The sequence below is a fragment of the Poromitra crassiceps genome, assembly GCF_964638095.1.
Source record: "Poromitra crassiceps genome assembly, chromosome: 7".
NCBI lineage: Eukaryota > Metazoa > Chordata > Actinopteri > Beryciformes > Melamphaidae > Poromitra > Poromitra crassiceps.
The window spans coordinates 35,317,687-35,340,784 of record NC_139628.1 but is presented as its reverse complement, the minus strand read 5'-3'; the positions used below and the strand labels follow the sequence as shown (position 1 = coordinate 35,340,784).

The 23,098-nt window shown below is 46.5% G+C and overlaps 1 protein-coding gene across 1 annotated transcript in view; it reads left to right on the top strand.

Moving 5' to 3' along the window:
• LOC310779574 (phospholipid-transporting ATPase ABCA1) overlaps positions 1 to 23,098 on the top strand; it is a gene marked incomplete at both ends in the record, with an annotated part of 271,956 nt that overhangs the window by 167,970 nt on the left and 80,888 nt on the right. Inside the window, 4 exons of the mRNA XM_083640100.1 lie at positions 12,278 to 12,372; positions 12,991 to 13,096; positions 19,001 to 19,075; positions 21,278 to 21,447. Coding sequence (XP_083496226.1) covers positions 12,278 to 12,372; positions 12,991 to 13,096; positions 19,001 to 19,075; positions 21,278 to 21,447 — 446 coding nt within the window. The remainder of the gene's footprint in view (positions 1 to 12,277; positions 12,373 to 12,990; positions 13,097 to 19,000; positions 19,076 to 21,277; positions 21,448 to 23,098) is intronic.

Genomic DNA, 23,098 nt, shown 5'->3' with positions numbered 1-23,098 from the left:
CAAATGGATGGGAATTTTCCTTTCTGGGCTGCATGGCATCACGGGACTTGCAATACAGAGCTTCGCCAGCATGTTCAAATGGCTTCAAAGCCCAGCGCTATTCCTGGGGGCTTGGGGTGGTGTCTGTCTGTCAGTCACCATTTTTGGAGCCCGCGGGGGCAGTGTTGGGCAAGTTACTTTCAAAATGTAATATACTACATATTACTAGTTACTTTCATTTGAAAGTAATAAGTTACTTTACAATATTACTTTCTGTGTAGAGTAACTCGTTACTTATTACACTACTTTTGCATTACTTTTACCAAAACAACAGCAGCAGTAGGATGACATCGCCGCCCCGGAACATCCCGAAAAATAATTTCAACCACCTTGAAGTCAGTGTAAACAATCCAAAATTCTAAATGTTATTCTTTTAGTGGTTATTTGCATAAAAACACATAGTTTGATTAGGAAATGATTGTATCTTTTTTAAATATGTGCTTTAATTTAATAAAATTTGTAACTTGAGTTACTTGACAAAGTAACTGGTATAATATTACTGAAATCCTATAAGTAATAAGTTATATTACTGAGTTACTGCTAAAAGTAATATATTACATGTAATATGTTACTTTTGTAATGAGTTACCCCCAACACTGCGCAGGGGCGGACAATTTCCATAACAGCAGCCAGGGGGCATCATCTCCAGAGTCTCCACCCTAGGAATCGAGCGCACTTGGCTAAGTGGTGTCTGTGGTGGGGTCAGTCATAATTTGTGACGGAAGTGATGTCATCAGTGCTCTGAGAACACATTATTTGGCCTCAGTATTTTTTATGGGGTCAGAGGTGGACCGCGAAAAGTTGAGAATTTCGAGTGGGCCCTGAGTTGGAAAAGGTTGGGAACTGCTGCTTTAGCGGGCTGGTTCTGGCTGTATGTTTGACACCCCTGCATTAGACACGCCACGTATGAACAGTGAGGCAGGAAAGACACTCCTGATAGATGGACCAGGCTGTGGGACAGATGGCAGAGAGTCTATGGAGACGTTCAGGGAGCTTTTAAAGGATGCAGTTTGTTTTTGTTTTGTTTTCTCATAGTCTTGTTTATCTGAACCAGTGATTTCATATTGTTACCTACGGGAGGTTGTTTTCAACCCGTCTGTCTGTCTGTCTGTCTGTCGGCCTGTCTGTCTGCCTGCCTGCCTGCCTGTCTGTCTGCCTGCCTGCCTGCCTGCCTGCCTGCCTATCTGCCTGCCTGCCTGCCTGCCTGTCTGCCTGCCTGTCTGCATGTCTGTCTGTCTGTCTGTCTGCCTGCCTGCCTGCCTGCCTGTCTGTCTGTCTGCCTGCCTGATCTGCCTGCCTGCCTGCCTGCCTGCCTGCCTGCCTGCCTGCCTGCCTTTCTGCCTTTCTGCCTGCCTGCCTGCCTGTCTGTCTGTCTGTCTGTCTGCCTGCCTGCCTGTCTGTCTGTCTGCCTGTCTGTCTGCAGGATACCTCAAAAAGTTATGAACAGATTTAGCACGAAACTTGGCAGAAAAGCAGGTCATGGGCTAACTTTAGTGATTAACTTACTTGGCCAAAAGGGGGTGTGGCATTGGGCATGTCCAATCACAAAAAGGCACCTAACTTCCAAACAAATGTCCGTAACACCAGGAAACACCATGCATTCCATTTCATACACTTAGCTGTTATCCACAGACAACTTGACTGAGCAGACTGGGGGTTCAGCATCTTGCTCAAGGACAGAAAGGTCAGAACCTGTGACCTTTCTGTAATAGAACAGTCTCCAAAGCCTCTCTGCATCTATATACACTATATGCTGATGTTGTTCAGCAGATGTAACTGTCCCATCTGCATTACCCAGACTCAAGCTTGTGTCCCAGTTATGAGAAACCCAAATATGATAAGTGGGACATGCCCAAAATTAGCCAGGACATGTAGACATACTGCTGTTTATTGGTGGATTTTGCAGACTATGAAAGATCCTTTTCATTTGGAATATTCTGCTTAGTACCCCATGATGACATCGGGGGAGGGCTATCAATGGACTGGCCCAAGTCTGTCTGTCAGTCACACACATCAGACGCCAGTAGTCACATTTTGTCGAACCTTCGGGGGAAGGGTGCATGTTATTGTTGTAGGTCCTATGTATTGTTATTTAAAAATTACACTGATTGGCCCAGGGGGGGCAGGCAAACTGGAGATAGCAACAGACCCTTGCAGGCAAAACAAAACCTAGACGACACGGCTGTTGCAGAAGCAGATCTTAAACTCTTAAACTGAATTTCTTCAGCTGCCGCACAAAGTGCATCCTCTGCTGTGCCTTCTTGGTGAGAGCTCTGATGTTCAGCTCCCATTTCAGGTCCTGGCTGATGATGGTTCCCAGGAAGCGGAATGACTCCACAGTGTTGACTGGGGAGTCAGCCAGGGTGATGGTGGGGCTGTGTTCCTTCTGTAATCCACAATCATCTCCACTGTCTTTTGAGCATTTAGCACCAGGTCATTTTGACTGCAACAAGTCACCAGGTGGTCGACCTCCTGCCTGTATTCAGGCTCATCTCCGTCTGAGATGAGACCTATGAGGGTGGTGTCATCCGCAAACTTCAGGAGCTTGACTGGTGACTGGAGGTGCAGCTGTTGGTGTACAGGCCAAAGAAGTATGGAGAGAGGACATTGCCCTGGGCGGCACCGTGCTGATAGACCGGAAGTCAGTGATGTGCTTCCCAGCATCACGTGCTGCTTCCAGTTGAAGGGTTGTGTTCGTTTACTACTAGAATTCAGTTCGGTTCAGTGCCCATTAGGCCGCTTCGGACAGGGCTGGATGTCCCCCTGAGAGTGAACCCAGAATACTAGACTTCGGTTCGGTGCCCGGTTGGCCCCCAGACGGAAGGAAGCCTTATCCTGGGGTCAGCTTGGGGCAGGGCTGGATGTCCCGAGAGTGGAGCCAGGCTTCTGCTGCAGCTCAAGGTTGTGAGCTTTATCATAGTTGAGGACCTTCCATCTCTGGTTGACCGTCAGCCACCGGCGCAAGATAGGCAACACCGCGAGGCCGATCAAGACTATGCAGAGCACATACATGGCGGCAGTGCCGTACAAGATCTGTTGTGAGTCCTGCCAGCTGCCATGGGCCGGGGCGAACAACAAGTTGAACCAGGGGATGCTGCCCATCAGGAAGAGGGTGCCGAGCGCCGCTAGTGCAATCTGCTGCTTCTCTACCGCTGTCATGGAGATGGACTGCCACTGCAGGGGGTTCTTGGTGCTGATCCTGATCACATGGTATTTGTAGTAGCAGAGTTCGCAGCTCCAGGCTCCTCCTCTCTCGTTGATCCATTTGACGAGGCAGGGCTCGTGGCTCCAGCGTACCGAGCCGCTGCAGCGGCACAAGCTCAACAGCGCCCCCTGTTCAAGCCCCTGGAAGCAGATGCGGCACATGGGTGCGCTGCAGCTGTTGAGGGACCTCTCGTCCAGCTTCTCCTTAGAGCAGGCTTCTGAGGAGCTGTGGTCCAGGGAGCCGGCGTGTCCTCCACCAGCAGCCAAACAGTCCTCCGCTGCTTTGGGCTGCAGAGACACATCTGACCCGCCTGCATGGAGTTGGTGAGGGTCTCTTGGGCGGGTTGTCGAAATATCGGCGGGTTGATTTTGGGTAGCAGGGTGGGCGCTAATCTCATGGCTGTCTGAGTGTAGTAGGCTCATATGGTGCTGGTGCGGAGCTGTGGCCTGAGGGCGGGGGTACTTTTAGATGATGTCACCAGTGATGATGTCATCAAGGATGTCAACGGTGATGATGCCACACTGATGTTGTCAACAATGATGATGTCATAATTGATGACATTGTCATCATTGATGATGTTACTGATGATGTCACTCTTGACTCTTGACTACTACTACACTGTTGAAGGTTAGTGATTTCACTTATGATGTCATGGTCAGTCCACGTCGGAGACGATTGGTTGCTCTAACCTCTCTTGGACTATAGTGATGTTCTTTATTTGAATGTGTCTGTTTAAATAAAGGCATATAAATATATATATAAATAAATATGTGTATGTATATATATATATATATATATATATATATATATATATATATACACAGTATATCAAATTAACAATGGGACATCCATTAACCATCTTTACTCACCATCACATGCACAGCAATCTACTATCTAAACACTATCTCTCACTATATAATATCATTGGGAGTGAGTTTTTATTTTTCCTCTTTGCTGAATTAACAGCCTTGTCTTCATTATGAAGAAGTGTTGGCTTCCTGGCAGTTATTCAATTTAAGGGATTTAAATGTAGAGTAGAAATAACTAATTGGATGAAACTGCCGCAGTTATAGAGCAGGTTACTTGAGCACATTAGGCCACTCACTCAAGCATATTCACTCACTGCATTCATTTTTCATTACCCAATTTTGGGGATTTTAATATTCTCTCTCCGCTTTCTTATGTTGACTAGTCATCAAAGTCCTTGAAACAAAATATTGAAACAATATTGTATTGAGTAGAGCTGCGGAAAATGTCATTTCGCAAAAAAAAAAGTGATTACAATAATGATGATAGCCTACATGTTGATACAAGTGCAAGTTGACGCAACAGAAACATTTTGGAAGGAAAAATATATTAATGCCAGTCATTTTCTCAGTTTGAATATAATTACGAACTTTAAGGAAAAAAATGGCTACCTCTTGTGATTTGGAAATGAATGTAGTTTATTTTATTTTTTAAATAAGATGCAGCCCTATTTCAATAATGAGAGACTAGAAGAAAAGTACAATACACTTTAATGATGAAACAAACAACACTTAGATTTGGCGAATGACTCCATGGTATGATGACGCTCCTCTGAGACGTGAGGAGGGCATCAGAGATTTATAGGATAGAGAAGGATAGGGAGTTCTATTGGAGCCATGCCATTGGTGGTGTTCAGGGGAGGAGGTGGGGCGAATCGACTGCTACACAGGATTTCAGCAGCTATGGGTGACACAAGGTGAGTTAGAACTTTGCAGGATACGAGAAGACTGATATGACACTTCATTTAGGTGATTGGCCAGCAGCCGAAGAGAGGGAAAGCGTGGGAGACATTGATTGGACAGGGATAAAGGGGGCGTGCATATTTATGAATGGCTGATGTAACCTAGACAGGGCGTTGCTGCAGAGGAGAGAGAGATGAATGGAAAGGAACAATGGATTAGTGAATGGGATGGTTAATCAGACATTGACTAGAGAAGTAGTCTTCATTATTGAAAACAGTCTAAGACATTTTTAGTTTTCAAACATGATACACAAAAGTGAAATGAGCTCACTGGGTTTACCTCACTTTTCATTGGCACACGATACAATTTCACACAAAGTCTCTCACATGCGGACGTGGAAATGTTATACTGTAGCAAGATATACTGGCCCAGTTTAAAAAAAAACTTACATAATCACACACTATGTCTGAAATGATGTGATCTCATCATTAACACGCCGTGTTTCCCTTCAATATCGGTTACAATTTCACTTGTGACAGAGAGAAATGAGACATCACTCATAAACCTTTGAAAATGTAAACGTTTGGTACTGTAAGTGGGATACACATACATTATGCATGGGTGTTTGTGTAAAGTATTATGACTAGCCGTATGCATGTGTAGTATGATGAGCCCTCAAACTGTGAGCGGCTGTCTAAAGTCATGACTTCCCACAAGTGGAGCCCCCACATTGCTTTGTGAAATTACACAGTTTGAGACTCATCTGACACTTCTTCATTTTCCTCCTCCCTTTTGAAAAGAGATGGCCTATACAGTACGTCCCCGTATAGCAGGCTATGTACAGTACAGTAATGTACCACTCCGCGCTCTCCAAGGATCTGCAATGCCTGGTTGCACGCGGGCCAGTCTTGCTGTGTGCTCCATTGTGTGACAAGGCCATATAGGGCCACTTTAGAAGAGAAATGGTGCAGGTATTATGTTATGGGATGATTGTTGAGACAGTCAAACAAGAGGAGTGCCCTTTGCGCGACCTTTTCTTTTCCCCCGACGTCTGGTCGTAGCTTTTGACAGCGCTGTCAAGGTGTCCCCGATTTGTTGAGGCACTGCTCGTACAGTACCCATGAGTCTTCACTGGCCACCCGCTTAGGCCATCAAGGTCTTTCTGTCTCACATTCATTTCTCTCCATCTCTTCTCACCACCCGCTGTCTTTCTCCCGCCATTGCTTTTCCCTCGCCCATCTTTTCATTTGGAGTTTTCAGCCGGCATCTTTTTCTGTTATTTTATGAATTGCTACACCCAGACACAATCTTTATGGTGTCATACAGTAAGTGGCTGCTACTTTTAGTGCACTTACACTCACAAAGAATACCATTTTACAAAGGACAATTCTTGCCCCTCTGAGTTACATTTACTTGCGTCATTTCTCTTTTATTCACAACATGTTGTTTTGGGTTTTGGTCTTTTGATCTTTTTTGCAATGCAGCTCCTGTAAAAAAGTATTAAATGGACTCTGATTTCTTAGAAGGGAAACAACCTTGAGGACACTTACTTACAGTATTATCATGCATCAAGATTATTGCCATATGCCCACTGTGGCTAGGAAATTTTAAATTTAGGATAAGAAGCTACTACACGACAAATGAGGAGTAAACCCAGAGCAATTTAGAGAGAGAGCGGAGGACCAAAATGCGTGACTCATTAGCCAATGAACAGCCAGGAAGGGGTCTTCCGCTACTTTTGAATGCTAAAATAAAGCTGATAATGTACAATTTGATTGAAAAAAAAAAAAGTACAACACAAACTGTCCATTTTGCTGCAACTCGACAAGAACCTTACTTCCGGGAACTCTTGAGAGTAAAAAACTGGTCTATTGGAGTGAATGGAGATGTCGCGACTCTAATATATACATGACTGAGTAAACCTATTGTCAACAACCAATCATATTCCATCACCGATATTAGCACAATTTAATCAGAATATCAAATAACTTATTTGGTAGGGGCCAGATTTCACAACATAGTAACCGACAAGCTGACATTTAGATTCATTGTACATTTCACTAACATTTAGTGGTAAAACATTAAACATCATATGCCACTACACTAGTCTATAAGTTCATACGTTAGACACATTATACTTCGTATTCTTGAGATCATGGTCAGTGATGTTCATTCTCTCGAGATGTCTGGAGTTCCTTTTGGGACAATATTACTATGATAAATCGATCTATCTTTGCTCTTTGCTTGTCTAGTTTGTTTATCGCTCTGCATTTACTGTAATACGAATAAGCTAGTGTAGGCCGAATAACTTACCGGTAAACACTCCCTTTGCTGTTTTTTCCCCCATCATCCGCCAACCCGCCTGCCCCCCCCCCCCCCCCACTCTCTATTGGAACTCACCAGTGGGTCATAACCCACGGTTTGAAAATCAGTGTATAAGAACTAGTGCAGTGTGTAAGGTCATCCGGTCGAAAAACTTCAAGCACACAGTATAGTCTGCGGCTCATGCTCAGCGGTGTGTGGAGTCTGAAAATAGATCGCATTTTCACCAAAAACTGACACGATTTTGCAATAATGAGAATAATGTGTTTGCGATAAGATAGCATATAGATATTGTCACAGACAATGTAAAGATGGATGCGGCACACACACACACAGCCTGCACATTTATCATGATTGCGGCTTACCTGTGTAGACCGTGGTCCAACACGGGGGGGGGGGGGGGGCATAAATGAATGCAAGTCCTAGACACAGACCACCATCAGCAGCCAAGCACATTGTGAGAATATATTCCCTTTGACCTAAAAGCCTCCCCTGTTGAATAAATCATGGCATAGAGTACCATCCTCGCACTAGTTTCTTTTTTATCTCTTATCCTGGCTATCCTCCCAATATGCCCTTGAGAAGCTACAGAGAAGAAGAAAGAGGGGGAGAAGCACGGACGCAACACCACAGGAGGTGGTGTGTGGAATCACTGTTGCCATGGAAATGGCATGCAACAGTAAGCCCATTATCAATTCTCAGGTATTGACTCTCGTTAGCTGGTGATATTTAACCTTCATAGATGAATAGGCGGCCGTGCGTGCAAAGGAATTGATAAAGCCGCCGCCACGTTGGCAGTATTACGATTGATGCCTTTATCATTGGGAGACTGGCCTAACTACAGCTTGCTTGCAAATGACTCTCCTTGGCCTAATCTATCAGCCTATCGAGGTTGGGTGTTGGCTCGTCGTTGAGCCGTCTGTGTGTGTGTGGACAAAAGTGAGACTTCTGCGGAGGAAATACAACCGCCGCCATCCAGTCGGTTGCTTTGTAGAAGCTGCCTCAATACCTCTCTGTAGTAAAGGATTGAACAAACCACATTCTGTTCTTGCTGCTGAAATCCTGCCTTTGATGTCTACAGCTCTTGCAGTTTTTGCATTTCCTTGTCATATAAATGCCAGTGTATATTGGTGATCTATTGGCCATGACCCATAAATGGAAGGAAATATAATGGTCATTAATTAAGTTAGTTAGTTAATGCCTAATAAGCATTAATACGCATATTTAATGTTTATAACTCTAACCCTGACCATTAACAAGCCCAAACCCTTAGTTAACTAACCCTAAACTGTCAAATGAATACCTTAGCTAACATGAACACCATTAGGAAATGATTACTAGACACATTAGTTAACTGTCATGCTTATTAAGCATGGACTAACCCTTACTTAATTACCCGTATTGTCAATTCTTACCATGGAATGAACTTGTACAGTATATAAAAGCTGGCTTTATGTAGCATTGTATGGCCTATAACGTAACATCAGGAGTATTGACTGCTCTTATGTTATTATTCCTGTCAGTCAATGAAAAGATAATCAATCTGCTTACATCTGAAGGAAGGTTCTCTGTCTGACTGCAGTGCTCAGGGCAAAGAACACCTCCAAGCTAACTGCAGTTGTGCTCGGAGCCCTGCCAGTGTAGACTCAAGCTGGGGAACAAAACAGGCAGACACACATACACTGTATTTTCTCCGCTTGGCCCTGTTGATTTGTCATCCCGATACCCACAGATCCATTTTGGTGTAAAATGACCTGTCCGGAGCCAGACTCTCAGCGGAAGGCAAGAGATGCTCAAAAACAAAAGCAAAAAAGGTCGCTGAATTGTGAGATGAGACAGATGGTGGAAGGAGAGCGATTTATTTTTCTTTCTTTTTTTTTTGTAGCTAAACACAACAGAAGGGGTCTGGATAAAAATCTGTCATCTGCTGGCTGGCGATGTGCACAACACAATCTTTCATTGACCATGGGAGGAATAGTCACAGCTGCTAGTATAGCCGACCGTGCATGTCGCTACTGTAACTGTGTGACTGCTTTTGCACGATACTATTATAGCTTTTGTCCAACGGCACAGTTTGGTTCAAAGCAGTGGTTTTAAACGCTCTCTTGTGATGTGATTGCATCGGACATAATCATAACAGAATGAAAGGTGCTGCACTGAGAGATGAATTATAGCTTCTGGCACACACACACGCACGCGCACACACACACACACACACGCACGCGCGCGCGCGCACACACACGCGCACGCACGCACGCACGCACACACACACACACACACACACACACACCTGTCATTTCGAGTGCCAATGCATCTTATTATAATGAGTTGAAGAATTCCGGAATGACTTTACACATACATAAACATAAACATGTTGTTTTGCATAAACTCAATTAACCTGATCATAACTTCAAGGACCGACAACGTCAGAGGACAAACGATCATAAAGCATGACATAACGTGTTTAATTTGAACACGATTCTGCGTTCCCAAGATGACTCGCCTTTGTGCACGTTGTGAATTCTGAATTTCCACGGTGACACAAACACCACGCGCCAAGATGAATATGAACACAGCGGCAAAGTCTCTTATCTTCTCTCCAGTGCTTCAGCATGCCAGCTCATTCCCCAGATTTGATTACTCCTTAGTTTACATTTCCCTCGCCCCTGTTTGCTTCCCTTGCTATCAAGCCACCACTGTGTGATGGAGAACTGATGTCATGTCCTGCACAGAATGCTAAGCACATGGAAGCCATTACCAAGGAGTGAGAGAAGAGATACAGGCAAGCCCAGGTATCGTACACTGATTTCGTAGGAGGAAGAACAGTCTTTTTGATGGGGGAAATATGGACCAAGGCCAAAGTAATTAGACCCACGCCGACTGTGTGCTTGGGTATGAACTCATTGAACATGCAAACGAATGTAAAAGCTGTATTTTTTTATATATATTTTTTTGCTTCGTTGCTTCCCGTGTTCCTGTGGCTCTCGAAAGAGAAGCGCGTTTGTGCAGAAATAAGCCCAGGTTGCTGCGTCGTTCGTCCTCCTTATCTCCGAGTCATAAGCCAGATGGGGCCCTGTTCCTCCTCCTTCTGTTTGGTCTTCGCCTTGTCGTTCTCGTTCTCCTCCTGCTCTCTCTCTCTCTCTCTCTCTCTCTCTCTCTCCTCCGGTTTTCACTGACTGCTTCCTATCCCCTATTCACTCCTCCTGCTCTGCTTTCCCCTCCTATTTCTTCCTCCCATTCCCTTTTCCTCCACTTCTAATCTTGCCTTCAACTTCTCCTCGCCTCCTCTTCGTTGAACTGCTATTTCCACATCCCCATCCCTCAGACGCGCGAGACAACCTCTGTCTCCTCATCTGTCTTCTGCTTCATATCCACTAGACTCTACTGTATGTGAAGCAGCACTGCTTACTCAAATGGGGGGGGGGGGGGGGGGGGGGGTGGGGGGGGGGGGGGGGGGACTCCTCTGCCCATTTGCTTTCAGATCAAATTTTATTAGGCAACGAAATAAAAGCGGAGTGCAAACACACACGAGGGTTATCGTCGCATGTAACCGATCAAACAACACGCTCCGTTTACCCTCGGCTAGCACGTCAAGCTACGAACATGGAAGGGGGCTGTTTGTACACAAGGATGTAAGCAGGGCAGCGAGGGAGATCTCTTAGGAAATTGCATTGCAGTCGGCGGTCTCCATTACACATTTGCCAAGGATCACTCTGACAATTAGCATAATGTTAGCCCTTCAAATGAGCAGCGCTGCAGCGTGGGCTGCTATTCGCTGTCGTCGCGGTGACATGCCGCACCCTCTCTTAATTGGATGTTGGCGTGTTTTACCCATTTAACCACAAAAGGGCATCTAATTAGGGTCCTTTGACATGAGCCACTGCTCTCGCAGCTTTGGCAGGGGACAGGATTCCAGGCAGGCCTCCCCACAGCTCGGCTTAATTGACTATTATGATAAGGGTCGAGAGAGTCTGCTCCGCGACGCTGTGGACGAATATCACCTTTTTTTTACACTCTGCTGCGAAGTGTCCCCTTTCCTTGAAGTTTTGTTGGTTTTGTGCACAGACCCACTGGATCTCTATGGATGGGTGAGCAGTCGCACCTGCTTGAGTCCCTCTGCGGTCAGCTTTTCTGCTCGTGATGTCGCACTGCACGCAAGAGCACGATTCACTTCACCATTATGTATGTGAAATAGAAAGTGCCGTGCTGCTTCTGCATAAAAATCCTGTAGCTCCAAAAAAGAAATCCTACCTTCATTTCAGGTTATGCATTTTTAAAATGAAGTGGTTTTGAAAAGGTTTCCTGGGTCCTGTATCTATCAACAACGTCAGAAGTTTCAATTCAAGTAAAGGAAAAATTCAAAAACTGTATGTCCTCACAAGACAGCAGCACTACTACTAAACCAATTGTGTGTTTCAACCACTGACCTAAATAATATGGACAAACCCATCCACTATTTTTTTACTCACGTTTTGCAGCAAAGCGTTGTCTGTCGCCATCTTGGAATCCTTGCGCAGCTCACGTGAGATGGGGGGTTTCCTAGAGCCGCAGCTCCGCCTGCTATTAGTCCGTGATCGGCAAGCTGCGCCATCACTGGACAGGCGATCTGTCAATCACCCCCTTTTCTATCATCTATTTTACTCCAAACGGGCGAGTTATATAAAGAATTACCCCCCTGCAGTTGTTATGAAAAGGTGAAATGAGCTATATAGACCAAAACCGTGTTTTGGAGCGGGCTGTAAAGATGCTTAATCACTCTTACAAAGTGGGGCATTTATCATGGGGGTGAACGGGAACGACGGGACTTCTGAGCCCTGCCTCAAGTGGCCATTCTAGGAATTACAGCTTTCTGGGTGACTTCCGCATCCTCGTGGGAAAACCTCAGAGATATGCCCACTGGTTTCAACCTATTTCTCTTTAGAGTGCTTACCTTTTTTGTCCCAATTGTTCTTTAACCTCCCCCCCCTCATCCTTTTCCCCCCATTATGTGTTGCCATTACAGAGGATCCAGAACACGACAGACACACTGCTGGATTTAACTGGACGGAACATAACAGACTTCTTGGTCAAGACTTACGAGCACTCAGGCAAAAAGAGGTATTGTACAGTATGTCAGTGTGTATGTCAGACTTTAGTAGTGTATGTTTGGACTTCTGAAGTTCTGTTAAAGCTCAGATTCGTTTTTCTCCGGTTGTTATGGAATCAGAATATCACCATATACATTATGTAATACTGTAATACATACAGGTATGCGGCTGCCATTTCAGTGGAGACGGATCATTTTTCAGCTCCCTGATTTTTGACCAGTGAATTGTGGCATTTCCACGGCCACATCTGACAACTGCCACTGGGCCACGCTTTCCTTAAGCTGTCATTTGACTGCGTGAAAACGTTTGGAGTGAACTGTCAGTGACGCTTAATTGTAAAGCATCAGGGATGATACGTCTCTGCTCTTTCTGTACAGCCTCTGTGTGTATGTTTCATGTCTGTGTATGTCTCACTTCCACTTCTAATAACCTATTTTATGTCGACGTCTCTATGCGTGTGTGTGTGTGTGTGTGTGTGTGCGTGTGTGTGCGTGCGTGTGTGCGTGCGTGCGTGAGAGAGAGAGAGAGAGAGGGAATAAACGTATACATCTGTGTATTCTCGGCCCAGCTCGTGTCCACTTGCTTCCACTTGAATCCCTGTCTCCGTCTTGCTTGTCTGCCTCTGCAGGTACGGAGGGATGTCTGTTGGAGCCCTCAACTCCCAAGTCCGTCTGACAGAAGCAGAAATCGAAGCGGCATTCAGGGATATAAAGGGCTTGTTCGATTCATTGCAGGTATGCTCTAGGTGGGAGTCGAGGTGAAACCTGTCGGTTGCGCCGGGTCTCACTGTATAATTCCATTTCGTTCGAGAGAAAGAGTCGTATCGCTGTAGTGCGAGAGGGCAGGAGGTGTGTTTTTGGGGTGGAAAGCCTGCGGGCATCCTCCAAAGACTTCCCCCGCACGTCCCAGGATTTGTTTGCCGGTAACAAGTAGAAATATGAAACCGAGGCCAAGTATACTGTAACCGCCACTTCCCTCACTTAAACCACTAAGGTGGCGATGTCAAGTGCGAGATGTCGAGTGGGTTCGCTGAAACACGGCCATAGTCAGGGGCGTACCCATGCTTGAGCGATGTCAAATATCAACCCAGCAGAGAGAGAGAGAGAGAGAGAGAGAGAGACGGAGAAAGCAGGGGGAGAGCGCGTTCAAATACATTTTATTTAGTGTCCATGGCAACAGGCTATGATTGTCTCCAACGCTGTGAATACATCGAGCAATCTGTGTCCTCGCTGCGCACGAATGCACACAATGCGCGCCTTTCCTCTATACCCTACGTTGATTGAACGTCATCTTGCGAACTCCCTGAACGCATCCTTACGAAAACGCACATACTGTTACACGTGTCTTACACTTTATTTCTCCAGCCTTGAGCTCCACAGCGACTCTCTCCTCCCTCCCCGCGTATCCGTCTCGCCCGTGTCTTTCTCTTGCAGACACACACACGGTCCCTCGTTAAAATTTAAACACCCTGTGGATGTTAAGCGAGTTTGAGATCAGCATATTGCTTTTGCCCTCAGGCGTTTCCGGGTTCATCCCTCGCCCGGCGCCCCTCTCCGTCTCCCCCATCGCCACGCTAATGTGCCTGTAATTGGCGCGGCGGTGATGATGTAACCCTATAACGGCCGAGCATTAGGCTGTCCAGCTCGCCACTCCTCGTTATTAAAAGTGCTACGCTGTCCTTGGGATTACGTCTGTCTCTCTCTCCGGCTCTGCGGCGCCCGCATGGCCAAAGGGGAGCGTTGTCGTCGCACTCTGAGCCACCTGCGCACGCTGCAAAGTGCACTTCGAAATGTCTGTGGAATTGCGTTTCCCGTTTCCTGTTGAATTGCGTTTCCTGCGTCTAACAGGTAGAAATAGAAGGGTTTGTCTTGCGAGACACAATGGGACAGATGCGAACAGGAAGTTCTGCAACCTCCTAATTCCCGAAAGCCATGAGCTCCTTGCTGGCCTGTACCGAATAGACACACACACACACACACACACGGTCTCAGACACAGAGTGTATGCCTAATAGACACCCCCCCCCCCCCCACACACACACACACGGTCTCAGACACAGAGTGTGTGCCTAATAGACACCCCCCCCCAACACACACACACACACACACGGTCAGACACAGAGTGTGTGCCTAATATAGACCCCCCCCCCCCCCACACACACACACACACACACACACGGTCTCAGATACAGAGTGTGTGCCTAATATAGACCCCCCCCCCCCACACACACACACACACGGTCTCAGACACAGAGTGTGTGCCTAATATAGACCCCCCCCCCCCCCCCCCCCACACACACACACACACACACACACACGGTCTCAGATACAGAAGCTGTTTTCACACATACAGACAGGGTAAATCAAGACTGGCGGCAAAACTCTGATGGTGAAATAAGTTCGCTCAAGTTGTCACACAATAAATCACACTCGTTTGACTTAAGAGGGCATGTATGTTGTATCCTTCACATTTGCTAACCAGTCTTTGAACTGAAATCTTTGAAGAAGTTGGGATCCCTGTCTGAGAGAAATAGCCTGGCTGGTTTGATGTTTATCCGTTCACCTGCGTCACGTTGAAGCACTTTTTACAGACTGGCTTCGTTTGATGTGTCCAGGGGCTTGCCTTCGCTGTCGGCAACGTAAGCAAAATACTTCCACATTTCGCTTCGTGTATCTGCTTTCTCTACAAGCGTTGGGCGGCTTGCAAGACTCTCAGAACAAGCCGCTGCCATTTTCGCTGTGTCTGTCGGGCTGCTGACTGAGGAGGACTGAAGGACTGGCCAGAGAGCGAGCAGAGAGGGGGGGGGGGGAAATCGGCACACCCACACATGAAGCAGACATACCGCTCTTATGATAAGGTTAGAAGTGTAAAAGCCGTTTTTGCAGCACTTGAGGAAACCGTGAGTTTGCTCGTTTAATTCGTTGATATAAGCGATTGCCCGAACGGTTCATTAATTAATAAACTACGTGAACGTGAAGTGCCACCACCCGCCCACATAACAGCTAGCCTACATGATCAGGATCATGAGCTGCCAGAGTTAAACAGCAGCTGCTTTTGCGCTAACCCGGATCCTACACCGGCGACCGAGATGAATATGATACGGACTCGCGGGAGTGCGCGTAGGCCGGCTAATTGTTGTTTAACATGCAGGCCAACCGGCTAGGAGCGGGTTATAATACAGATTCCACTGCATGTTAAGAAGTGGCTAGAGTGTGTGTGCCTAATAGACACCCCCCCCCCCACACACACACACACACACACCACACGGTCTCAGACACTAGCCAAAAAAAAAAAGTCAGCCCACACTTGAGCGGTGTTATGGCTAACGTCGTTAGCCGTGGCACTAGCAGGTCCGCGGGCCAAAGCAGCCTTGTCATTGTCCTTGAGCAGGGAGGACTTGTCAGGGATTTAGACGCGGGCAGCCGCCGGCCCACCATCGTCTCGTGTCAGCCGCCGCTAATCCTCAGGAAGGCCGCCTGTCGATGCCGCCCACCCGAGCCTCCTATCAACAAGCAGCGTTCAAGATCCTGTGTTTTTGCAGCAGAAAGAATTATGGACGCGGGCGGGATAGGCTTGTACGCCGCCCGGTTTATGAATAGGTAATGTGTTGGAACAGAGGGGACGTTATTTAACACAAATACTCCTGTCAGTGTAGATGGGTTTTATCCCTCTCCTCTCCCCTCTCACAGCGTGATAGTGAAAGAGAGGAAGAGTTCACGCTGCGTTATGGAAATGATGTGTAAACACTCTGGGCTATGCCAAAGGAGCAGATTGAATCTACGTCAGGGCGAAATAAAAAAATACTTTTTTCTTCTTCTTTTTCTTCAACTTTGCGAGCTTGGGCAGGGGACGCCGCAGTGTAAGGGAAGAGCTGGTTGAGTGAAGGATTTTTGGAGAGAGAGAAAGGAGGAAGAGACTGATCTTCTCAGCCCCTTCGTCGTCCTTAGGTAACTCTCTTGAGGCATGGAGGCATCTTTATCTCTGTCTCTCTGTCACATTGTGCTCAAGCAATGCACACAAGCACCTGAGCGGCGCGCACATACATTCTTGGGATGTCTTTTTCCATTTCTCTTCCACCCCACCCCCCCCCCCCCCTTTTTTTTTTTTTTTTGTCGACGCCCTCCCACTCTCTCCAGTTGTCACCTGCTCTCTCCTCAGTCGACCTCTCCTCCTCACTCACCATGTCACCCGCTCTCTCCTCCTATTCCCGCTCCATTTCCCACTCTACAGTCGCATGCTGAAAGCAGGGGTCCAGCAGGGGATCCATTTGCATTTATATCGCACATGTAATGCGCTCAATGCACTCGCGGGCCGAGGCGAACAGCATGGCATCGTCGTGACACTTTGGAAATCGCATGCCTCTTCATCTCGAGCCCTCATCCCAAGGCCCATTTCACACGAGACGTGAGTGGTGCAGAGTGGAGGGGATTCTTAATGCGAGCCGTCCGCTGGGCTCTCTCCCCCCCAGCCCCATCTCCTCTGCTACTAACAAAACAGAGCAGCCATTGTGTGTTTTCTCTCCTACCAAGCTACTTTAGTGTCCTTATTCTCATCTTTATCTTTATCTCAAGACTTTTACTGGTACATTTAGAAATGTTCTGTGATGCCTTTCCGGCCATTAGCCCTACACCATCGCAACCCCTTTCTGTGCAAATGAGGCTCATCACAGCCAGCGTCCAATTGAGAAAGATCATCGCTAATTGCAGCTCCCAATTAAGGTGAAATTGTTAAGAGCTTCCAAAAGCTTTCTGATCACTATGGCAACTACGATTGTAGCCAGACGAAGGCGCCACCATTGTGTCACGACTTCCTGTTCAAAACGGCGGCTGTTTTACCTGCTCAAAGTACTAGTCTGACTCATCTGGTCAAACCTAGTTTGACTCACATATGCGTCAGACTATGTTTATGAGTCCCAGGAAATGTAAACTGTTCCTGTTAGTCTCTCAAGCCAGACTCTTCCACATATTGGTGAATAGGTTTGCAAAGTTAAAACTTTCCAAAAAACATATATATATATCAAGTTTCTTTCCTGAATTATTCTCCCATTTTCTCCCCAATTGTACATGGCCAATTCCCCCCGCTGTCCCGGTTGTTGCTCCACCCCCTCTGCCGATCTAGGGAGAGCCGTAGATTAGCACATGCTTGTTCCGATACATGTGCAGTCGCCAACCTTTTTACCTGACAGCGAGGAGTTTCACTGGTAGGACGTAGCGTATGGAAGGATCACGCTATTCCCCCCAGTCCACTCCCCCCCCTTCCCACGATCAAAATTCCCCCCAGTCCCCCCCTCCCTCCACCCCGACCGACCAGAAGTGCTAGTGCGGCGACCATGCTCATACCCCACCGGGTTCCCACCCGCCAAGTACCGCTACCGGGAATTGAACCCGGGTGTCCACGGTGGTCGACGATGGCTTTTCTCTCTACACTATCCAGACGCAAAGCTTCCAATTATTGACTTACTTGATGTGATCCAGGAAGAGATTGCGCCTGCCACTCAAAGCTCCCATGCAACATCTTCCACTGATAGGCTGTCAACACTTGAGGCTCTTGCATCTGGCTCCTTGCAGACACCTGTTGCCCGTGTCTCCAGGGTTCCACAGCTTATCAGCAGGGCAAGCTGTTGTTTTTCATGTGCGTTAAGGCCCAATTATACCCTACGTTAAAGACGGAGACGGACACGGACAGAGCCTTCTGTCCGAACTCTGCGTTCATTTCGTGCGTTTTCTGTCCGTCATCTGAAAGCTTACGGATACGCATGAAAAGGAGCAAAACCACACACACGCTCATGCATTTGCCCACTGGTGGATGTATTGCTTAACATGATACCAACATGAAAGACGCATGGAAGTATGTGGGCAGTGACGATTACACCGTTTGAAACGGACGCATTTATTTTCGTATAAAATGGAGTATAAATGAGCCTTTAGTAGCTCGGTGCAAAGACAATTGTCTCGCCGCTGATTGCGTTCAGCGCTAAATGTCTCTACGTGATTACTTGATTTAGCACAGTTCCTTTTGTGGACTGGACAAATTGCGCTTGCAATTGAAGTGCAAAAGATGACTGAATCAACCGTCACACTTCATTAGGCTACTTGTGAGTTCACCCCTTAGAGACTTACAATCCACTCAGAATACTTTAGGAATATGTTTAACACGATGTGATATCACATGATGCATCAATCATTAAACATTGTAAAGCATTGTTGTTGTTGTTGTGTTGAAGTTAATTCTCACGTATTACCTATCACATACAGTATTATAACCTAAACTCTGCTTATTTATTTAATTGGTATGTTACCTGTGAAAATTTGTTGCATGTCATCCCAATTCTCTGTCCCATCTTTCATACATTTTCATTTGTTTTATACTACAGTACTGTATTGAATAAAACCCAAATGTCAAAAAGTAAAAAGGAGGGAAAATAAGGCAAGCAAACTATCAAGTAATGAAAATAACACGGGGCACATTATCCAGAGTCTAGGAAATAAGGGCCTCGGCGAGCCGCAAAGCTCTCCGGAAGTCTTAATTCTTATCTTAGCCTCATGTTTTCCATTTCAAAGAGCAGTGGTGATTTTTCAAGTGTATTCAATTAAGTCTCAAACTATTATATTCTCTTCTTGTTTCCCTATTGTTCATTAGGCTAATGTGACTGATCAGATTCTCCAGAAGGCTGAGACGCTGCTGAAGGAGTTGGGAACCAGGAACAACATAAAGGTATTCGATTAATTGTCATGTACCCCTTTGCTGTACTGTTAGATTAGATCAGATTAGAGATTTAATAATCCCTGTGGGGAAATTACCGTAGTTTATTGCAGTCCCCCCCCCCCCCCCCCCCCACCGCCCCTTTGGGTTATTGAGACGGATAGGGTACCGGAAGGGATGTAGTTTACCCACTTTTCAACTATATTGAGCTAACAATGGCCAGTTTTGTGTTTATATGTGTGGTTTGCGTGGAGTTTGGGAACTCACAATCTCTATTTCAAGTTAGGTTGCTAGGTCAGCACTCTCGCTGGCCAGCCTCCTCTCTGACCATGTCAATCAGAGCAGCTTCCGCTCCCTCCTCCCTGTGTGTCGCTGTAAATAGTGCCCTGCCGCCTCAGTGAAAACAACAACGCTAACTAGCTAGCAAGCTAACGGCGCCCATCGCAATCCCACTATGGAGACCTCCGGCGCCAGACTCCTCGGCCGGAAGGGATAGGAGGCTGGCCAGCGAGACTAGGTCAGCACTAACCCCACGTCACCAGGCACAGCTTTCACAACACTTCATGGGAGAGGTGACCGCATGACCATTTAGGAGGCTTGCTGCTACCACTTGTTAGAATTGGTGGAGCCTGCGGTGACCCATCTATAGTAATATAATATCTATGGTCAGACATTCCTACAGACACAATTGGCTGTGTCTGCGGGTGGGAACCCGGTGGGGTATGAGTTGTGTGTCGCTGCACTAGCCCCTCCTCTGGTCAGTCAGGGGGACTGTTCAGGGGCAAGGGAACTGGGGGGAATAGCATGATCCTCCCACGTGCTATGTCTTGCAGGTGAATATATATATATATATACATATATATACATATATATATACATATATATATCAGCAACTATAGATGTAAGGCATTTTCACAAAATGGCTTTTTGTAATGGATTGATAACCCACTTGAAAAGCAGGTAGGCCTATCCAATAGCAAATGGATTACAATTGTATTTAAATATCTCATTATCTCAAATATCTCTCAAGACTACGGTGTTGCTACGCCCCAAAAAGTTTACTGCTACACTCAAAGCAATTATACATTGGAGTTACATGGCAGAATTTTAACTGAACAGGGTTTATCATCATGACCAGCCATGCATTTTTCTCTCTCTCCATGCCACCAGTGCATATTTAGTAGAGTAATTTAGCAGAGTAACTCCTGCTCCTTTGTTCGCTGTTATCTCCAATAGATGAAGTGGTAATTTAGCAGCACTCCCTTAGAAAATAAAGGACGAATAAAGTATCTTTAAATGCAACATCAGAAAAGCAATTTGTGTGTACATACTGTACTGTGTGTGTGTGTGTGTGTGTGTGTGTGTGTGTGTGTGTGTGTGTGTGTGTGTGTGTGTGTGTGTGTGCTTGCGTGTGTGCGTGTGTGTGTGTGAGAGAGAGAGAGAGTGTGTGTGTGTGTGTGTGTGTGTGTGAGAGAGAGAGAGAGAGAGAGGAAGAAGAGAGATAGGCAGACAAACTGGCATAATAAGAGAAGAGTAGCCTGTGTGTGTGTGGGTGGGTGTGTGTGTGTGTGTGTGTGTGTGTGTGTGTGTGTGTGTGTGTGTGTGTGTGTGTGTGTGTGTGTGTGTGTGTGTGTGTGTGTGTGTGTGTGTGTGCACACGCATACTTTGTTTTCACCATATCCTCCACTGTGATGCTGTGTTATGATAGGCTGACACTGTGATGCTGTGTTATGATAGGCTGACACTAGAGGGCTACAAGCACTCAAACACTATCCTCTCCTAATTAGCGCTGCACTATCAGCAGGGAGTCATCTCTCACTCCCCCTCTTGTCCAAACATTCTTTCTTCTTCTTCTTCTTCTTCTTCTTCTTCTTCTTCTTCTTCTTCTTCTTCTTCTTCTTCTTCTTCACCACAGCAGCCACAGACGTAGGAAATGCAACTTTGATTTTCTGAATATAATGTGCGAACAAAATACAAAAAACTCCAAAACATTTGTCTAAGTTAACTGAGCGGACATTTCTCAAGCTTCACGTTAGGACAAGACAAGATGGCTCAGTAGGTTATCAGCAAGATAGATTTAGATTTAGATGTAGATTTTTTTCCTATGTAGTATGTTTTATTTGTAAATTCTCCAATCATCCAAGATGGTGGCAAATGCAAAGCCTCTACATGCTGATGTCACTGCTAAGCTCACGCTTGTCTCCGCCTTCATAGGTGTGGTTCTACAACCAGGCGTGGCATGGTGTGGTGTCCTTCCTCAACGTGGCCAACAACGCCATCCTGAGGGGCAACCTGCCGGCGGGACAGGACCCCCGCCAGTATGGCATCTCCGTCTCCAGCCACCCGCTCAACCTCACCAAGGCGCAGCTCTCCTATGTGGCCCTGTGAGTCAGTTATCTGGACCAGGACATGGGATTATTTATTAAATGTATACCATTCACCACACCTGCTAAAGTAAAACTGTGTATTCCGATAACTCCTTGTTTCCTACTCGGTTCGTTTCCTACTTGGAATTCCGACTTGCACGGCGATTCCATGACATTTTTCCTCGTAGGGAAGTGGGAATTTCCGACTTGACGAACGGAATGCTGCAGGAGACACAGAAGGGAGAGCCTGTTGATGGCTGGGGAATTGAGAGAGAGAGAGAGAGAGAGCGAAGGCAGAGCGAGAGGCATTGTAAGAGAGTGGGATGCAGAGAAAGAGAGAGAGAGCACTATAGGGTGGAGCAGCAACACAGGCAAGAGAAAGCAGATGAGTACAATAGAAAGCAGAAGACAGATAGATGGGGGATTTGTGTGAGGCGCGCACATGTGGAAGCCCCCTGGGAGCCCCATGCAAGGGTATAGCGTTACCATGATTTATCCCAGGACGAGCCAGGGAGCAGCTTCCCATGAGAGGGGGAGATTAATGAACTGCTAAGCCACAACTTATACTGGCTCCTACCATACGGATCTATCTGCTCTGTTTCTGTGATTATTCTGTCTGCCATATGGATCTATCTGCACTCTATCTGCTCTGTTTCTGTGATTATTCTGTCTGCTGCTGAATATTGCTCCACCACCATCTAAGGTGTATTTTGTCCTATCATACCTCGACATGATCAACACTTTCCTCTGAGATGAGTTGGAATATTCCGTCTCACCGGTGTACAGTACTCTACTGTGCTATAAGGCATATCCACAACTTCAGACTGTACGCAGGCAGTTCATTGGCTGCCACCAATCAGTTTTATTCCACGTTCCCTCCGTCGCGCCAGCACGGTCCCACAGTCGGGTATTTATGTAGCGATCCGTTGCCGGCGACAGCCTGACTTAGAGAGCCGGGCTGCACCGCTAGGCTTAGAAGATAATTACGACGGCCTCCACACCATAGATTCAGACTCAGCCTCTTTTTCCCCCACTCCTCCTATCTCTTTGTGCGGGCTGTGACGCCTGCGATTTATTCACCGTGATTTTCAGATTAGCTTGGATACTCATTCACTGTTGAATAAGTGTGCTCGTTGGAGAGGAGAGCGAGCAGAGACTACCCGAGTGTTTGTGTTCATGCGCTACGGGAATGGGTCGGTTTGATCATCGTTTCGCAATGCTTTCTGTCAAATTGTCGTCTTCACCGGTTTCAAAACCTCACTTGAAGTCGTGACAGGTCAGGGTAGTGGTTACACCGTTTGAAGTTTGCAAAAGCCATTTGTGTGATGGTAAAGATTGGGAGGAGGGATGGTGGAAGTGTGTTTCTTGATGTTATCGGGATTCCCACATTTTTGTAACGATGTAAAATATCATTGAACTGTTTGGAAAATTACTTGAATTTTAAATGATTCGTCATTTTCAGGAGTAATTTGGAAAAAATGCAACAAAATAAAGCTCAAATGAAACCGGTCAGACTGTGGCGCGGTTACTGTGATCCTCCCACGTGCTACGTCCTGCCGGTGAAGCTCCCCGATGTCAGGTAAAAAGAAGCGGCCGGCAACTGCGCATGTGTCGGAGGAAGCATGGTGCTAGTCTATGGCTCTCCCCAGATCGGCAGAGGGTGGATATT